This window comes from Impatiens glandulifera, chromosome 8, assembly GCF_907164915.1.
Source record: "Impatiens glandulifera chromosome 8, dImpGla2.1, whole genome shotgun sequence".
NCBI classification, from domain to species: Eukaryota; Viridiplantae; Streptophyta; class Magnoliopsida; order Ericales; family Balsaminaceae; genus Impatiens; species Impatiens glandulifera.
The window spans coordinates 37,806,332-37,824,364 of NC_061869.1; the positions used below are offsets into that span (position 1 = coordinate 37,806,332).

Genomic DNA, 18,033 nt, shown 5'->3' on the forward strand with positions numbered 1-18,033 from the left:
ATTGAATAAGATTTTGTAATAATGTAAGAAATTATATAAAATATAAAACCTAGATATAACATCCAGACAAATAAAATAACTATACAAATCAAGCCATATATATATATTTTTTGGGAGAATTTTTTTGTCAAGTGACCATTGTTAAATATTAAACTCAAATCATCCCGAGTCTATATGTTCAAAATACTTATTAAATACTTCAAGCGTAGTTCTAGATTCAAGTTCAAACATGAACTTAATACTTTTGACCGATAGTCATCTAAATGGCTAATTCATTAGCTAACCGATTTTGGTTTTAAAAATCATTTTTAGGTTAAGGGACCTTTTATTTACCTTCAATTCAATTTTTTTTTTTTTATGTTTTGTTTAATTTATATTCTATTACTAAAATCAAACAAAAACAAATTTAAATAACATTAATGTTTTTAAGAGGTAATAGACTATGCAAACATAAAAGATGATCAAAAGGAGGTTTATAATGGGCTTCTCCTTTTATCTATTCTAGCCAAAATTCTCTAAACAAAACTTATGACCAACTTAACAAATATTTGTGTTTGTTTAGTGTTTACAAATGGGAGTAGTTGTGGGAAACCTAGGGGTGAGAGATAAAGTTCTTGGGGATTTGGGCACTTTTAACTCTCTTTTTTTAAAAAAAAAAAGAAACTTGTAAAAAATCAAATAAATATATTTATCATAAATCAAATATTTTATAATCAATTATAACGAATAATATCTTTTCATTCTAAAAATAACTTAGTTTTGGTTTTAGACAATTTTATAATATTTTGTAAAGATCCTAATTGATATACAATTTGACTTAAAAAATTATTTATTTTATAGGAAATAGACAAATTTAATATTAGTTATAAAATTAATTTGTTAAAATCAATTTATAAATTAAGATCCATTTAAAGAATCTTAAATCATTTTTGAAGTTTAATTGTATAATGATTTTCTCAAAAAAACTTAAATATTTCATTTAAAAGATTCTAAGTATAATAATAGCCCAAATTATTTTCAATCATCACCTTATTATTATATTTTTAAAATTATATATATATATATAATTATATTTTGATATGATTTTTAAAATTATATTTCTTTAATTAAATTAATATTAAATATATTTATTTCTTTATAAGTATTATATATATGTATATATATTTTAATTTATAATTATTATTTCGGTATTTTCTGATACACTAAAATTTTGAAAATCTTATACATTTACCGTACTAATAATATCGGTATCGGTACCTTACCTTGCATTTTTTTCTGTATACATTAAAAATAAATATTTTTAATTTATTGTGGTACAAACATTTTTGATATACCTATAATGTCGGCAATTTTTCCCACCCTTAGTTTTAACTACCGATTCTCTAAAATTCTGTATTTAAATTTTCCATTTTCCTGCTGCAATATGATTTATAAAATAATTTCAAAAATCATTTCTAAACGATTTAAAAATGTCATAGTAAATTATAAATCTTAATCAATCTGCATTCATCCCCGGTAGGACAATCCCTCATAATATTCTTCTCATGCAGAGCCTTTTAAAAGGCTACGGGAATAAGAAAATATCCCCGAGAGTGGCTTTCAAAATAGATATCAAGAAAGCTTTTGACTCTGTTAGATGGGAAGCCATTCTGGACTTTCTGGTTGTATCTGTTTTTCCTATGATTTTTATTGAATGGATTATGCAGTGTGTTTCATCATCATACTTTGTTGTTAGCGTCAATGGAGTCCACAGAGGTTATTTCAAGGGTGAAAACGGGGTAAGGCAAGGAGACCCCCTCTCTTCTTACCTTTTCGTAACTATCATGGCGATCTTTCAGAGCATCTTTGCGTTGTTCCGAAAAAATCGTCCATACATCTTTCACCCATTTTGTGAGGTAGAGGAGGCAACCCATTTATCCTTTGCTGACAATTTGTTCATTCTAGCGCACGCAGACATTGATTCCATTAAAACTATTAGGGCTGCACTAACGTTCTTTTCTGAGGTTACCGGTTTAACTTTTAATAAAAGAAAAAGTGTGGCATTTTATGGAGGCGTGAATGACGAAACAAAGCAGGACATCTTCAACATCATGGGCATCAAGGAAGGCAACATCTTGGGTATCAAGGTATTTAGGAATTCCGTTAACTGCGAAGCAAATCGAAATCTCACACTGCAAGCCACTAATTGAAAAGGTAAAAAACACGATATCTGGCTGGGCAGCGAAAAAACTTTCTTATGCATGGAGGATCGAACTTATCAAAACCGTGGTCATGGGCATAATTGGCTATTGGGCGCAGCAGATGGTCATTCCAAAGAAGGTAATGAAGGAGTTTGACACGCTGATGATGAACTTTATATGGGGCAATAGCGGAAGAGGACGAAAAAAAGTCAAATGGACCGCTCTCTACAAACCGAAGGACGAGGGAGGCATTGGCTTGAAGAACTGTATCGAGTGGAATAAGGCTCTCACCTTCAAGCATCTGTGGACTTTGGAGCGCAATCAGGAGTCACTATGGATCAAATGAGTACATACGAGGTTTATGAAATATGAAACCAACATCTAGACCTGCAAAATTCATGAAGGTATGAGCTGGTCTCTGAAAAAGATTCTTAAACTAAGAAGCGATATTGTGGATCTTTATGACATCCGGCTAGGGGATGGGAAAGACACTTTATTATGGCACGACCCCTGGTTCGAAAACTAGCCTATCATCCACAAGGAGGAGTTTTAAAATACCCGCATCAGAAAGGACTGTACAGAAGCGAAAATTAGAGACATTAAAGACGGGAATTGGAACTCTCTCCTGAGAAAAAATCGAGAAGGACAAAGGATACTTGATTATATAAGTAACATACAACTACACGACAGACCAGATATTCATGAATAGAAAGATGAGGACAATGGGAAGTTGGTATCGAAGAAAATATGGGAGGTAACCCGGGAAAAAGCGCAGAAAGTAGAATGGCCTCTTCTTGTATGATCAACGAAGATTATCCCTAGACACCAGTTCATCATATGGCTCACCTTCTGGGAAAGACTCAGCACTCGTGATCGTATCAGCAAGTATATGAGCATCCCAGACGCGAGTTGTCTTCTATGTAAAGGAAATGAAGAAATCATATATCACCTATTCGGGAGCTGTTGTATTGCTTTGGAGCTTTAGTACATATTCTATAAAAGCTTAGAGTTGATCAGTTTCTCGAGCGAATAGAATGAAATCAAAGATGCAACACTACTCAAAGCCAAGGGAAATAGATTTGCAACAAGCGTGTTCAAGTGCGGCTTTGGAGCAGTGACATATAACATTTGTCAAGAACGGAATGCAAGGGTATATGGAAGAACCCGCATGAGCGTGGAAGATTTATGGAAAGATATTATATCGAATTGTATTGCCTTGCGGGAACATGGACAAGAATTCCAAGCACAGAGTAGAACTGGAATATTTGTAGGAACTGGAATTTACCGTTTTTTAAACTCACTAGAATTGAAAATATTGTAATTAGATAATTCATTTACGTTTTTAGCTTTTTAGCTTTTATTCAGAATGTTACGACCTCAAAATCATTCTAGGTCTGTGTAGAATAATTTCTTAAATTCGTTTTTTCTTTTTTCTTTTTTTAATATACAATAAAATAAAGACGTTTAAAATCGTTAAAGTAAAATATATTTTTGTATAATTTTAACGATAAAATTCGGTATTCAAAACTTTTAATTAGTCGAAAAAGTGATTAATTGAATAGTCATATTTTCTTCAACTTGGATACTATTCCAATATTTGAAGGAATTTTTATTATAGGATTTTTATTAAAGTGTTGTTTTCCTTCATTTTAAGTTCTTATTTGATAAAAGATTTTATAATCAAATAATTTATTAAATTATTAATTAAAATATAAAATTAAACTAATTTTTATAAAATAAATAATATTTTAATCATTTAATCAAAATAATTTATTTTGTAACCATACATTAAAAACAAAATAATATTTTAATCATTTAACCAATGGAATAATAAAATAAAATAAAGTAAATTGAACCAGATATTAAAAACTTTAATTTATTAACCCATCAAGTATTTTAATCATTTAATCAAAATAATTTATTTCTTAATAAAAAATTAAGATGAACTATACATTAAAAACAAAATAATATTTTAATCATTTAATCAATGGAATAATAAAAAAAATTAAATTAAATTAACCAGATATTTAATTTATTAACCCATTAATGGGTAGTTCAAGTGAGGGAAATTGGATGAAATGGCCCCCATAACACGGGAAATTCCAAAAAAGGCCCACGCCTGCTAATGTTGGCAAAAAGGGCCCTTTTTCCCTGCGAAATGTCAGAAATACCCCTCGGGCGCTAGATTTTACGCTCATTGACGCGAATTACCACTCACGCGATTTAATCTAAATCGCTTGAGTTCATCAACGCGATTTAGAAGAAACGCGTGATTGGCAATTTGCGTTTTTCAATGTACGTGAATTACCATCCACGCGTTTCATCTAAAACGCGTTGATAAACTCACGCGTTTTTAGATGAAACGCGTGGATGGGAATTCGCGTCTTTTAGTCTTATATATAATTTTCCAGCCCTAATTTAAAACAAAACCTCCCCGATTCTCCCTCCCACTCCGACTGTGGCCGACTTTCCATTCCTACATCCTTCAACATCCATCAAGATCATCGTTCCTCAACATCAGCGTTCCTCAACATCATCGTTCCTCAACATCATCGGGATCCTTCCAACATCATCGTTCTTCAACATCATCAGGTCAGTTTAGAGCTTAAGGTTTAGGTTTAGGTTTGGATTTATATTATACCGTTTATATTCATGGATATGGATGTATTTAGGTTTAGGGTTTGGTTTTGATGTATATTATGTTGTTTCCTATATATATTGATGTATATAGGTTTAGGTTAAGGTTTTGATGTATATTATACCGTTTATATTCATGGATATTAGTGTATTTAGGGTTTAAGCTTTGGTTTTGATGTATATTATGCCGTTTCCTATATATATTGATGTATTTAGGTTTAGGCTTTGGTTTTGATGTATATTATGCCATTTATAATGGATATTCATGTATTTAGGTTTAGGGTTATGTTTCGATGTATATTTTGCCATTTATATTGATAGATATTATAGTATTTAGGTTTAGGGTTAGGTTTCGATGTATATTCTGCCATTTATATTCATGTATATAATGATGTTAGCTATTGATGTATATTCTGCTGTTTATAATGATGGATATTGTAGTATTTAGATCAGGAGCTGCCGTTGTGGTTTTCTCAGTTCGTTCAACAAAATGGTATGTAATAAAATGGTTGTTATATTGAATTGAAATGTTCATATTTATGTATTTAATAACAAAACTCCTTTTTTTATAATATACAGGCAACAAACACTGTTATGACCTTATGTCCCAATCAATTATCACCTGAAAATAATGTATTTTCTATTCTCTCTACTATGTCCATATTAACTAGTTTTGTATGTAATAACCATTATATTATTGTTTTACACAGTTGTTGATAGTTGAATTTGCTCGCACTTTTGGTGCAAGGGTGTCTCCGAAGTGGAGAGAAGATGTAACCCATGTTATTGCTTACACTGATCCCAATGGTGCATGCGGCCGAACTCAAAAAGTATTGAAGGCAATTCTGAACGGGAAATGGGTCCTTACTATTGATTGTGAGTATCTGTTAACACGATTATTTTCATACATATGTCTGTTAAATTAATATAAAAATTGTTTTGTTTAGGGATTAAATCATCATTGAAAACCCAAAACTGTGTTGATGAGGAACCTTATGAGGTTAAACATGATAATCATGGAGCCCAAGGTGGTCCTAGAAAAGGCAGACTTCTGTTGTTGAATAATGTGAGTTTGGTCTTATTCCTCCTATCTGTACTTTTTCTTATTTTGCATGATAACTGAAATTATCTTCTTTGTTTGTTTTTCAGCGTTCGAAACTGTTCGACGGTTACATTTTTATATTTATAGGGAATTTCAACACACTTTACAAACAGGATCTCATTGAGTTAATAGTTGCTGGAGGTGGTAGTATTAAAGAATCGGATAATCCAGATTATCCATTTGCTGAGCCAAGGGATGCGAAAACTATAATAGTATATTTCGAGATATACAGCAGGTGTCGACCAATTGAAAAGGATTTTGATGTTCTTCCCGACAATTGGCTTTATTAGACAGCGGCTGCTATGTCATGGATATTGGATGAACATGTTGTTCCTCATACAAAGTTGCTTCAATCTGTTGCTGCTTGTGATTTGCAGCATTTGCTTACTTAATTTGGAGTTGTTTAGACTTATTTTTCTTCTATTTATGGGTTATTTATGATATTTATGATATTTATGGTTTATAACAATACTTAATTTGGATATTTATGATTTATGGTGGTTTATATTACTGAATATTCTTCTATTTATGGTTTATTACTTATGTTAACAATATCATAACTTATCCTCATAACTCACGCGTATTGTGTATAATCAAACAACAAGGAACAAGGAACAATGTTGTTATTCGCCACATAACTCAAACAACAAGGAACAAGGAACAATGTTGTTATTCACGCATATTCGCCACATAACTCCAACAACAAGGAACAAGAAACAATGTCGCTATTCACGCGTTTCATATAAAACGCGTGAATAAACTCACGCGTTTTGGATGAAACGCGTGAATGCATTTCACGTTAAAACACGTGAGTTTATTCACGCGTTTTAGATGAAACGCGTGAATACCAATTCTCGTCTTTCATCGTATATAATATTTTTGTGCCCTAATTTATAACAAAACCACGAATCACTAATTTCCCCTTCTCTCTTCTCTCGCTTTCGCCACTCCGACTCGACCCTCCCCTGAAGAACTCGACCACGAGCAGCTGACGACTACGACGACACCACGAGACACTGAAGAACTCGACCACGAGCAACAGCAGCTGACCCACTACTCTTCGTTCTCAAAATGGGTATGTTTATTTTATAGTTTTTAGTGATTATGAACACTATGTTAGTTAAATTATAGTTTATCTAGGTTGTATTCGAATGAATGAGAATCAATACTATGTTGTTATTCTAGTATTAAGGTTTAGGGTTGTATTCGAATGAATGGGAATCAATACTATGTTGTTATTCTAGTATTAAGGTTTAGGGTTGTATTCGAATGAATGAGAATCAATACTATGTTGTTATTCTAGTATTAAGGTTTAGGGTTTGCATGCTGGCATAGTGTAGCTGATTTCACTCACGCTTATTGATTCTCACTCACGCCAATTCTCACTCACGATTGATTTTACTCACGAAATCATCGTCCACCTACAAAGAAATCATTGAATTAGGCAAAAAGTCTTCAATTAGTCCAAATTCAAGAATTGCATACCTCATCTTCATTATCCTCCACCTTCTCTTCAACCTCCTCTTCAACCTCATCTTCATTATCTTCCACCTGCTTCTCCACCTGCTCCTCCACCTGCTCCTCCACCTGCTCCTCCACAGCTTCATCAACATCCCACCATCTGTCTTCTCCTCCAAAGTCCCAACATTCTCCATCTCCAACAACGGCCCATCCTACAAAAACCAGAAAAGCCCTTCAATTAGTCCAAATGCAAGAAATAGGCAAAGTGCGCGAATTGCACCAAATGCAAGAAATGCATACCTCGATATTCAATTCACCATCTTCATCTGTCTTCTCCTCCAAAGTCCCAAAATTGTCCATCTCCAACAACGGCCCATCCTACAAAAACCAGAAAAGCCCTTCAATTAGTCCAAATGCAAGAAATAGGCAAAGTGCGCGAATTGCACCAAATGCAAGAAATGCATACCTCGATATTCAATTCACCATCTTCATCTGTCTTCTCCTCCAAAGTCCCAACATTCTCCATCTCCAACAACGGCCCATCCTACAAAAACCAGAAAAGCCCTTCAATTAGTCCAAATGCAAGAAATAGGCAAAGTGCGCGAATTGCACCAAATGCAAGAAATGCATACCTCGATATTTTTTTCACCATCTTCAACTGTCTTCTCCTCCAAAGTCTCAACATTCTCCATCTCCAACAACGGCCCATCCTACAAAAACCAGAAAAGCCCTTCAATTAGTCCAAATGCAAGAAATAGGCAAAGTACGCGAATTGCACCAAATGCAAGAAATGCATACCTCGATATTTTTTTCACCATCTTCAACTGTCTTCTACTCCAAAGTCCCAACAATCTCCATCTCCAACAACGGCCCATCCTACAAAAACCATAAAAGCCCTTCAATTAGTCCAAATGCAAGAAATAGGCAAAGTGCGCGAATTGCACCAAATGCAAGAAATGCATACCTCAGTATTTTTTTCACCATCTTGAACTGTCTTCTCTTCATTTTCATTGTCCTCCCCAACATTTTTTTTCTCCAAGAGCCCAACAATGTCTTTCTCCTGTCCATCCTACAATAAACAGAAAAGCCCTTCAATTAGTCCAAATACAAGAAATAGGAAAAGTGCGCGAATTGCACCAAATGCAAGAAATGCAAGAAATGCATACCTCAGTATTTTATCACCATCTTCAACTGTCTTCTCTTCATTTTCATTGTCCTCCCCAATATTGTTTTTCTCCACAAGCCCAACATTGTCTTCCTCTTGTCCATCCTACAATAAACAGAAAAGCCTTCAATTAGTCCAAATGCAAGAAATGCACCAATTATCCAAATGCAAGGAAATGCAAGAAATACATACCTCAACTTCATTCTCCTCCACAAGCCCAACATTGTCTTCCTCCAAAATCAGCACATCATTGTCTCCCTCCTGTCCATCCTACAATAAACAGAAAAGCCTTCAATTAGTCCAAATGCAAGAAATGCACCAATTATCCAAATGCAAGGAAATGCAAGAAATACATACCTCAACTTCATTCTCCTCCACAAGCCCCACATTGTCTTTCTCCAAAATCAGCACAACATTGTCTCCCTTCCCATCTTACAAAAAAGAAAAAATCATTTAATTAGACCAAATGCAAGAAATGCCAAATGCACGAAATTTATCATCATTCAAACTCATACCTCAGTGTTCACCTCAAAATCCCCCTCGTCCTTTTCTTCATCATTCTCCTTCTTTTTCTCCCCTTGCTGTAGTTGCTTTAACATCCGTTTAATGAGAATTATTTCATCTCTCATTTCGGTTTTGATGAGACTTATTTCATTTCTCATTTCAGTTTTGATGAGAGTTATTTCGTTTCTCATTACAGTTTTGAATTCATTTAGCTCCTTCGAAAGTTCATCCAATCTACATCTATCGTGGGGAGTTGTTGCTGTTGGAGTTGGGGGAGAGGATTCATCGTCTTCGTCTTCGTCTTCGTCTTTTCTACTCGTGGCGCTCTCGACAGAATAAGAGCTGCTGGTGCTGGGGGTAGGGTTGCGGGTTCTTCTTCTTGTGGAAGGTTTGTCTTTGGCTGGAGTAATTTGTCTTTTCTTCCTCATGACAGTTTTTTTATGAGGAACTCCATCGTCAATATCTCCAAATTTCCTCTTTCTGCAGTCAAGATCAAAAAAGACATCATAAACATTACGTCCCATATCTTCAAAGTCATCCCCAGCATATAAGATCTTCTCTTCTTCAGACAATTCCATTTTCTTAACAATCTTGCCTTGCAGGGCAGTGTGAAGATCAGAGGCAGTGCTCTTCCTCTTTGATTTGTACTGTATTATCCTTGGGCAGACAGGCTCTTCCGTTTGAAGCGTCGTTTTAATTGCAAGATTGGGGACAAACGTTTGGATCACCTCATAAGTCCACACTTGTAAGGCTAGTGCGAACCCATATACGGTATAAGAAACATCGACATCTTTGTCTTTGTCTTTGTTCTTCTTCTGCAGATATAGCTTCCTGTAGCGATCAAGGTCTTTGGTCAAACCCTTCATGGTTGCTCTAAAGGCCACCTTTCCCCATGGAAAATTGAGGAAGGTGTCGATGTCATCGACCATGCTGAAGAGTTTCATATTTATTATCCTCTTCGGGTCAAGGGCAAAGAGATAATGGGAAACAAGGTATACCTGCCCCAATTTCCATGCATCTTCCCTATCAGAACAGGACAGGAATTTTGAATGAAGGTCTCCTATTCTAATAAGTGGAATACGTTTAAAATATTTAAGAACCAAAGTTGGAGATTCTTCAACCTGGTTGAAAATTGTTTGCTCCGCAGGGAATCTCCCAAAATTGAGACCTGTAACCAATACAAACTCCCTCATCCCAAAGCACACAGCTCTTCTCCATTCACAAGGAACTTCATCTCCATAGAATTTGAGCTGGACTTCCTGAGGAGCATGTGGTGTATAATCGTTCTGAGAAACGCAGTAACGGGTGCCCTTTGAATAAGAATCTGAATTGGGTTTCCTCTACCCTTTCAGTTAGATTCATCTTCGCAAACTTGAAAACAATATTTCCCATATTGGTTTTCCAGGATACCCTCCCAGCAAACTCGGGTATTATAGTGGACTCCATGTACAAAAAAGGAAGAAGATGGGAATAAGCAAATCGAATTAACCATTGAGAAATGCTTGCAAATTTCTTAATACATTAAGGTGCAATAAAGGTGCAGTAATACATTAAGGTGCAGTAATGGACAGTTCTAAATACATTAAGCATATGATGTGTCATTTCTTAGATCAACAAATCATCCTGTCTCATTGGCATTCTATTAAACGTAAAGCAGTAAAGCAGAATAAGAACAGACGAAAATTAAGTAGTAAAGCAACAAAAGTTAAACCCTAAGCCTACATAGTCGAAGAAAACACAAAAATACCATTTCTTCACAAGAACATAACAAACACGGAAATGCCATTTCTTAAACGAGAAATGAATGAATAAGCGTGAAATGCATGCATGCAGAATAAGAACATTGATACAATACTCGTCCTATACACACTAAAAGCATTTACACACATAAACGAAACCAGAACCAAACCCTAATCCCTATATACATCAATATAAATCAATATAAACGGCATAATACACTTCTAAACCTAACCCTAACCCTTAAAGCCCTAAACTCACCGGAATATGTCGAAGAGACGGCGGAAAAAGACGATGATGTCGAATAGACGGTGGAAAGTCGATGATGTTGGACGAGGAACGATGTTGAGGAACGATGATCTTGATCGATGTTGAAGGAAGTCGGCAGTTGAGAAGACGTGGTTTTGGAAGTCGGAGTGGGAGGGAGAATCGGGGTGGTTTTGTTTTAAATTAGGGCCGAAAAATTATATATAAGACTAAAGACGCGAATTACCATGCACGCGTTTCATCTAAAAACGCGTGAGTTCATCAACGCGTTTTAGATGAAACGCGTGGATGGTAATTCACGTACATTGAAAAACGCGAATTGTCAATCACGCGTTTCATCTAAATCGCGTTGATGAACTCACGCGATTTAGATTAAATCGCGTGAGTGGTAATTTACGTCAATGATCGTAAAATCTGGCGCCCGAGGGGTATTTCTGATATTTCGCAGGGCAAAAGGGCCCTTTTTGCCAACATTAGTAGGCGCGGGCCTTTTATGGAATTTCCCCTGTTATGGGGGCCATTTCATCAAATTTCCCTCAAGTGACACTAGATTTAATTCGTAACACTAACTTTAAGTTAATCGTGGGTGAACTGTGTGTAGAGGAGTCATGCTATATTTTTTTTTTCTTTTTTAAAAAACTTTGATTTACACAACATAGGGATTAGGCAATTGGGACAAGAATGAGCTGAATCAATTCAATGCAGTGTAATTCAATTAGAGTTTCATATTTTGAAATGAAAAAGCTAAAGCAAACTAATCATATTTATTACTTTAATGACCATCGAATCATTCCTCTTTAGTTGATGTTACTTAACTATTATTAGAGTTTTATATTTTGAAAAGAAAAAGCAAACTAATCATATTTATTAATTTAATGACCAACGAATCATTGATCTTTAGTTGATATTACTTAACTTTATGTTTTTAGTGCACTCTAATAATAATAATTTTCAAATATTGTTTGCTTGGTATATCATTTCTAGCTCTTCTGTATTATGTGCATTATTTTTTTAAGATACAAGAACACAGAAAGAAAGAAAGAAAGAACAAGGCATACAAATGGCAGCAGAGGTTGGTTTGAGTGTACTAGGAAAGATCGGGGAGTTGCTGATTAAGCCAATTCAACGAGAACTTGGCTATCTCTTCTGCTTCAACAATAACTTTCAAGAACTCCAAACTCAACTAGATAAACTAAAAGCAATGAAAAACGATGTACAAGCAAGGGAAGATGCAGAAATGAGGAAGCAGAACACCCTGGGTGAAATTTTCAAGTTGTGGATTGTGAATGCAGACGGAATAGTTGTAGAAGCAGAAAGTCTTATCAATGATAAGGCAGAGCTTCGAAAAGGGTGTTTCTCCATCAAATGGTGTCCTAATATAAGCCTACGATTTTCTTTGGGCAGGAAAGGGAAGAAGTTATCTCTCGTTATTATTCAGCTTCTTCAATCTGGTGGTGAGTTGCCACACACGGGTCACGCCTTACCCATGTCACCCATAAATATGCGCTATTACAATGGAGATGCTTGTGTTTTCGACAGCCGAAGTCAGATAATGGAAGACGTCATTGAGAAGTTACGGGACGAAAAGACAATGTTAATAGGGATATGTGGAATGGGAGGGATTGGAAAGACCACTCTCGCTAAACAAGCTCTCCAAAAGGTACAAGACTTCCATAAGCCTTTATTTACTATTCAAGTTATTACTACTGTCTCTAGTAGTCCCAATTTCTAAGCTATCCAACAAGAAGTCGCAGAGATGTTGGGGTTTTCGCTTAAAGACGTAGATGGTGAGATTGTAAGAGCAGAACGTTTACGAAATGCTTTTAGTAACAAAAGAGTTGTTGTCTTGTTGGATGATGTTTGGGAAGAATTTGATTTAAATGCGAAAGGTTTTCCATTAACAAAATCAGATGTTGTTGGGTGTTGCTGTAAAATTATATACACATCTAGAACCCAAGATTTATGGTTAGGAGAACGGAACATCAAACAAGAATTCCCTCTTGAGTTATTGTCACCTTTGAGTTATTGTCACCTGAAGAAGCCTTTAATTTGTTTCAGAAAAAAGTTGATCTAAAGATTGTTGATAGTGATTTCTATCGAAAGAATGAAATAGCAAGAGAAATTGTTGATGAATGTAAAGGACTTCCCCTTGCGCTTAATGTAGCAGGAGGCGCTCTCATCGAAAAAGGCACACATCAATGGCTTAATATGCTAAACCGGTTGAAGAAACTGTTGATAACAAGATGCCAAAATATATCTTTCTTATTATCTCAAATAGATTTTTACAACTCTTTTATAGGAAAGCATAGACTCTTCATATGCTTGACTCTTCAAATGACAAAATAAAATTATTCTTCATATTAAATAGCTCCCACCCAAATCTCTTGGTTATCCCACTCACCTCTAGTTATTACTCTAGGATTATTAAACATCAAAAAACTAAATACCTTATTAATTAAAGTTTATTCAACAAATTTCCCCCTTAAACTTAAATATTCTTCCCATCTCTCATTCCAATCAGCCTTTTACAATTCTCCAACAGTGTGGTCGGTAATGGCTTGGTGAATATGTCAGCGGCTTGAGCTCGACTTTCAACATGCTCCAACTCAACCTTTCCTTCTTTGACTTGTTCTCGAATGAAATGAAATCGGACGTCAATGTGCTTGCTCCTTCCGTGATTAACTGGATTCTTTGCCAACTCGATCGCCGACTTGTTATCAACTCGAATCACAGTCCCTTCGTCTCTGATCACTCCCAAATGCTTTAGTAAATTTGAAAGCCATACTGCATGACACACACTCCAAGAGGCCGCCACATACTCTGCCTCGCAGGTCGACAGAGTTACAATAGGCTGCTTCTTTGACAACCAAGTAAAAGCCGTATTTCCGAGTAGGAATATATAACCCGAAGTACTTTTCCGGTCATCAACATCACCACACCAATCACTATCAGAGTAACCCACTAATCGGTAGTTATCTGATTTTGAATAGAAAATACCAAGTGAAAGAGTTCCTCGAACATATCTCAGAATTCTCTTCAAAGCCTTCCAATGTGTATAGCTTGGATCCTCCATGAATCTGCTTGTTATCCCAACACTCAGCATTAGGTCGGGTCTCGTGCTTGTAAGATACCTTAGACTTCCGATTAAGCTTCGATATCTCCCAACATCAGCCCGTTCTCCTCCATCAAACTTTGAGAGTTTAGTGCCTGGTTCCATTGGAGTTGAAACTGGGTTGCAGTCCTCCATTTTAAACTTCTTTAAAATTTCAAGCGCATACCTCTCTTGGGATATAAAAATCCCTTTCTCTGACTGCTTCACTTCTAGGCCGAGAAAATATTTCATCAAACCTAAGTCTGTCATCTCGAACTCCTTCTTCATTACCTCTTTGAACTCCTCAATCAGTTTTGTGTTGCTTCCGGTGAATATGAGGTCGTCGACATAGAGAGCGACTACCATCATATCATTTTCTGATTTCTTTGTGTACAAGGCATGCTCGTACGGACATTGCTGGTACCCATTTTTCTTGAAATACTCGTCAATTCTCTCATTCCAAGCACGAGGAGCCTGCTTCAGCCCATAGAGGGCTTTTCTCAATCTCAACACTTTCTTCTCATCACCTCTTTTCATATACCCAAGTGGTTGCTCGACGTACACCTCCTCCTTCAACACTCCATTTAGAAATGCTGATTTCACATCCATCTGTAGAATTGGCCATTGGTTTTGAGCAGCTAACGAGATCAGAAGTCGGATTGACTCCATTCTCGTGACAGGAGCAAAAACTTCATCATAATCGATTCCCTCCTTTTGTCTATAGCCCTTCACCACAAGTCGAGCCTTATAACGCTCAACCTCTCCTTCGACATTCATCTTTTTTTTGTACACCCATTTTACTCCAATGGGTCGAGTTCCTTCAGGAAGGTCGGTTAGCTCCCAGGTTTTATTGCGTTCAATTGCCCCAATTTCTTCATCCATAGCCGATCTCCATTTCTCGTCTTGTACAGCTTTCTCAAAATTCAAATCTTCTGAGTCGGCGAGAAGACATACAATGTGGACTTCATTTGTAGTGTCATATATCTCCCGTAGACTTCTCATTCTGGGCTGTAGAGGCTCAGATTCATCTTCTGAAAGCTCGGTGGTTGTTGATATCGGAGGCATAACAGTCTCTGAACTAGTTTCTTCCTCAATCGGGTTACTCCAGTTCCATGTCATTGATTCCTCCACGTGAACATCTCGACTCACCACCAATTTCTTATTAATAGGATCAAACAATTTATATGCCTTAGATTTTTCATCATACCCGATAAATATGTACTTCTTGCTTCGATCTTCTAACTTTGTCCTGTGCTGACTTGGTACTTGCCCATAAGCCACACTACCGAATACCTTGAGATGAAAGACACTCGGCTTCATACCACTCCAAATCTCTTGAGGTGTCTTCTCTCCTAGCTTGGCATGTGGACATCTATTTTGCACATAAACTACGCACTGCACTGCCTCTGCCCAAAATTGTTTCGGCATATTCTTTCCTTTCAACATAGATCGAACCATATCGAGTATAGTTCGATTTTTTCGTTCTGCTACACCGTTTTGCTGCGGAGAATATGGAGCAGTCAAGAAACGCTTGATTCCATGTTCTTCGCAGTATTTGTTGAACTCGTTAGAAGTGAACTCACCTCCTCTGTCAGATCGGACTGCTTTGATAACTTTGTTTGTTTCTTTCTCCACCATCACTTTAAATTTCTTGAAGTTTTCAAACACTTCTGACTTCTCCTTCAGAAAATAAACCCACGTCTTTCTCGAAAAATCATCAATTAAAGAAAGGAAGTATCTTTTACCACTAAATGATTCTGGAGTTATTGGCCCACATAAATCTGTGTGAATCAGTCTGAGTTGCTCCTTTGCTCTGTATTCAGAACTGCTTGGGAAAGAAGTCCTCGCTTGTTTCCCGATCACACATTCTTCACAGAACCTCTTTTCGAATATAATGTTAGGCATTCCAAGCACCATCTCCTTTTTCACCAGCTCGTTCAACCCTCCGAAGTGAAGATGACCGAACCGATAATGCCACTTCATGGCCTCATCCTCTAGATCAAGTTGCATACATTTATCTTGAACTATTTTAAGCTCAAGTTTGTACATACGGTTTTTCTTCATTTCTACCTGGGCAATGAGTCTCCCAAGTTTATCCTTCAGTTGCATTTCTCGGTCCTTCATTATAGCTGAGTACCCTTTCTCCATCAACTGTCCCATGCTCAGTATGTTGCTTTTGAGATCAGGTACGTAGTAAACATCTCTGATTTCTCCGATTCCCCCATTTTTCTGCTGATACATGATCGTTCCTCGACCTTTGACGGCTACTTTTGAAGCATCGCCGAAAGAAATGGATCCGGACTCCACCTTTGAGAGTATTTTGAATAAGCTCTCGTCGCCGCACATGTGGTTACTTGCCCCAGTATCCAAGTACCAAAATGAGTTATCAGAACAGCTTGGTTTGATCTCAGTTTCTGGAATTTTTGTTACCAGCAACAACCCTTCATCTTCTTTCTCAGCAAAAAAGTTTGTTGGTTCCTCATTTTTCTTCTCGGATCTACAATCTTTGGAAATATGACCCAGCTTTCCACAATTGTAACATTTTATCGAGTAACAATCCTTGGCAACATGTCCATTCTTTCCACAGTTATAACACTCAATATTATTATTTGTGTTTGTCCGGCCACCCCGAGCTTGACCTCTGCCATGCCAGTTTTGTTGGCCGACTTGCTCACTTCCTCGTCCCCCTCTTCCTCTACCACCTAGGCTTCTGCCTCTTCCTCTGCCTCTGGTACTCTGAGCATAAAACACCTTCTCCTCTTTTATTGTCGCCTTCGTCTGGAGAGCTTGTTCAAGAGACTCCCCCTTCTTGTTTTTCCTTCTCTGTTCATGCGCTTCCAAGGACCCAGCAAGCTCTTCAATGGTGAGCGTTGATAGATCCTTAGATTCCTCTATTGCGCACACAATATTTTCGAAACTATCTGTCAATGACCTCAGAATCTTTTCAACAACTCGGTTTGATGAAAGACTCTCACCATTCCGATTTAGTTTGTTCACCACGGTCTCCACTCGAGTAATGAACTCAGATACGCTTTCAGACTCTTTCATCCTCATGTTTTCCAGATCGCCCCTTAGGGTTTGAAGTCGGACTTGCTTCACCCGTTCGTCTCCTTTGTTTGCTATTTCGAGTATATCCCATGCCACTTTGGAAGATTTTGCGTCAGCTATCTTCTCAAAACCAGATTCGTCGACAGATCGGTATAGTAGATATAGAGCCGCCCTATCTTTAGCTCGAACGACCTTCAACGCGTTCAACTGGGCATTTGAATACCCATCTGTGTTCTCCGGTTCCTCATACCCAGTCTCGACCACATCCCAGTTATCTTGGGAACCGAAAAGGGCCTTCATCTGCACCTTCCAGTTGTCGTAGTTGACGCCTTTTGTCAACTTGGGTAGCGGGATGCCATTGGTTAGACCTGCCATTCCTCTCAAGTGTTTACACTCAACACACACACCTCACAAGGCTCTCGATCGCTCTTGTTTTTCTCTCTCGGTCAGCGCACACCGCGGCGTTCTCTTTTGAGACTAACAAGTTTTCTCACGCTCACCTCACACACAATAGCTCTGATACCAATTTGTTGATAACAAGATGCCAAAATATATCTTTCTTATTATCTCAAATAGATTTTTACAACTCTTTTATAGGAAAGCATAGACTCTTCATATGCTTGACTCTTCAAATGACAAAATAAAATTATTCTTCATATTAAATAGCTCCCACCCAAATCTCTTGGTTATCCCACTCACCTCTAGTTATTACTCTAGGATTATTAAACATCAAAAAACTAAATACCTTATTAATTAAAGTTTATTCAACAGAAACACCATGAACATGACCATGTGATATATGAGATTTTGAAGACAAGTTACGACTTCTTAGAAGGACACA

The 18,033-nt window shown here is 36.8% G+C and overlaps 1 protein-coding gene across 1 annotated transcript; it reads left to right on the top strand.

The window, feature by feature from the left end:
* The first annotated feature begins 12,113 nt into the window (after window positions 1-12,113).
* On the top strand, window positions 12,114-12,785 carry LOC124913291 (disease resistance protein At4g27190-like). Its single transcript, XM_047453885.1, has one exon. It carries the CDS (start codon window positions 12,114-12,116, stop codon window positions 12,783-12,785), a length of 672 nt encoding a protein of 223 aa, XP_047309841.1.
* The last annotated feature ends 5,248 nt before the right edge of the window (window positions 12,786-18,033 follow it).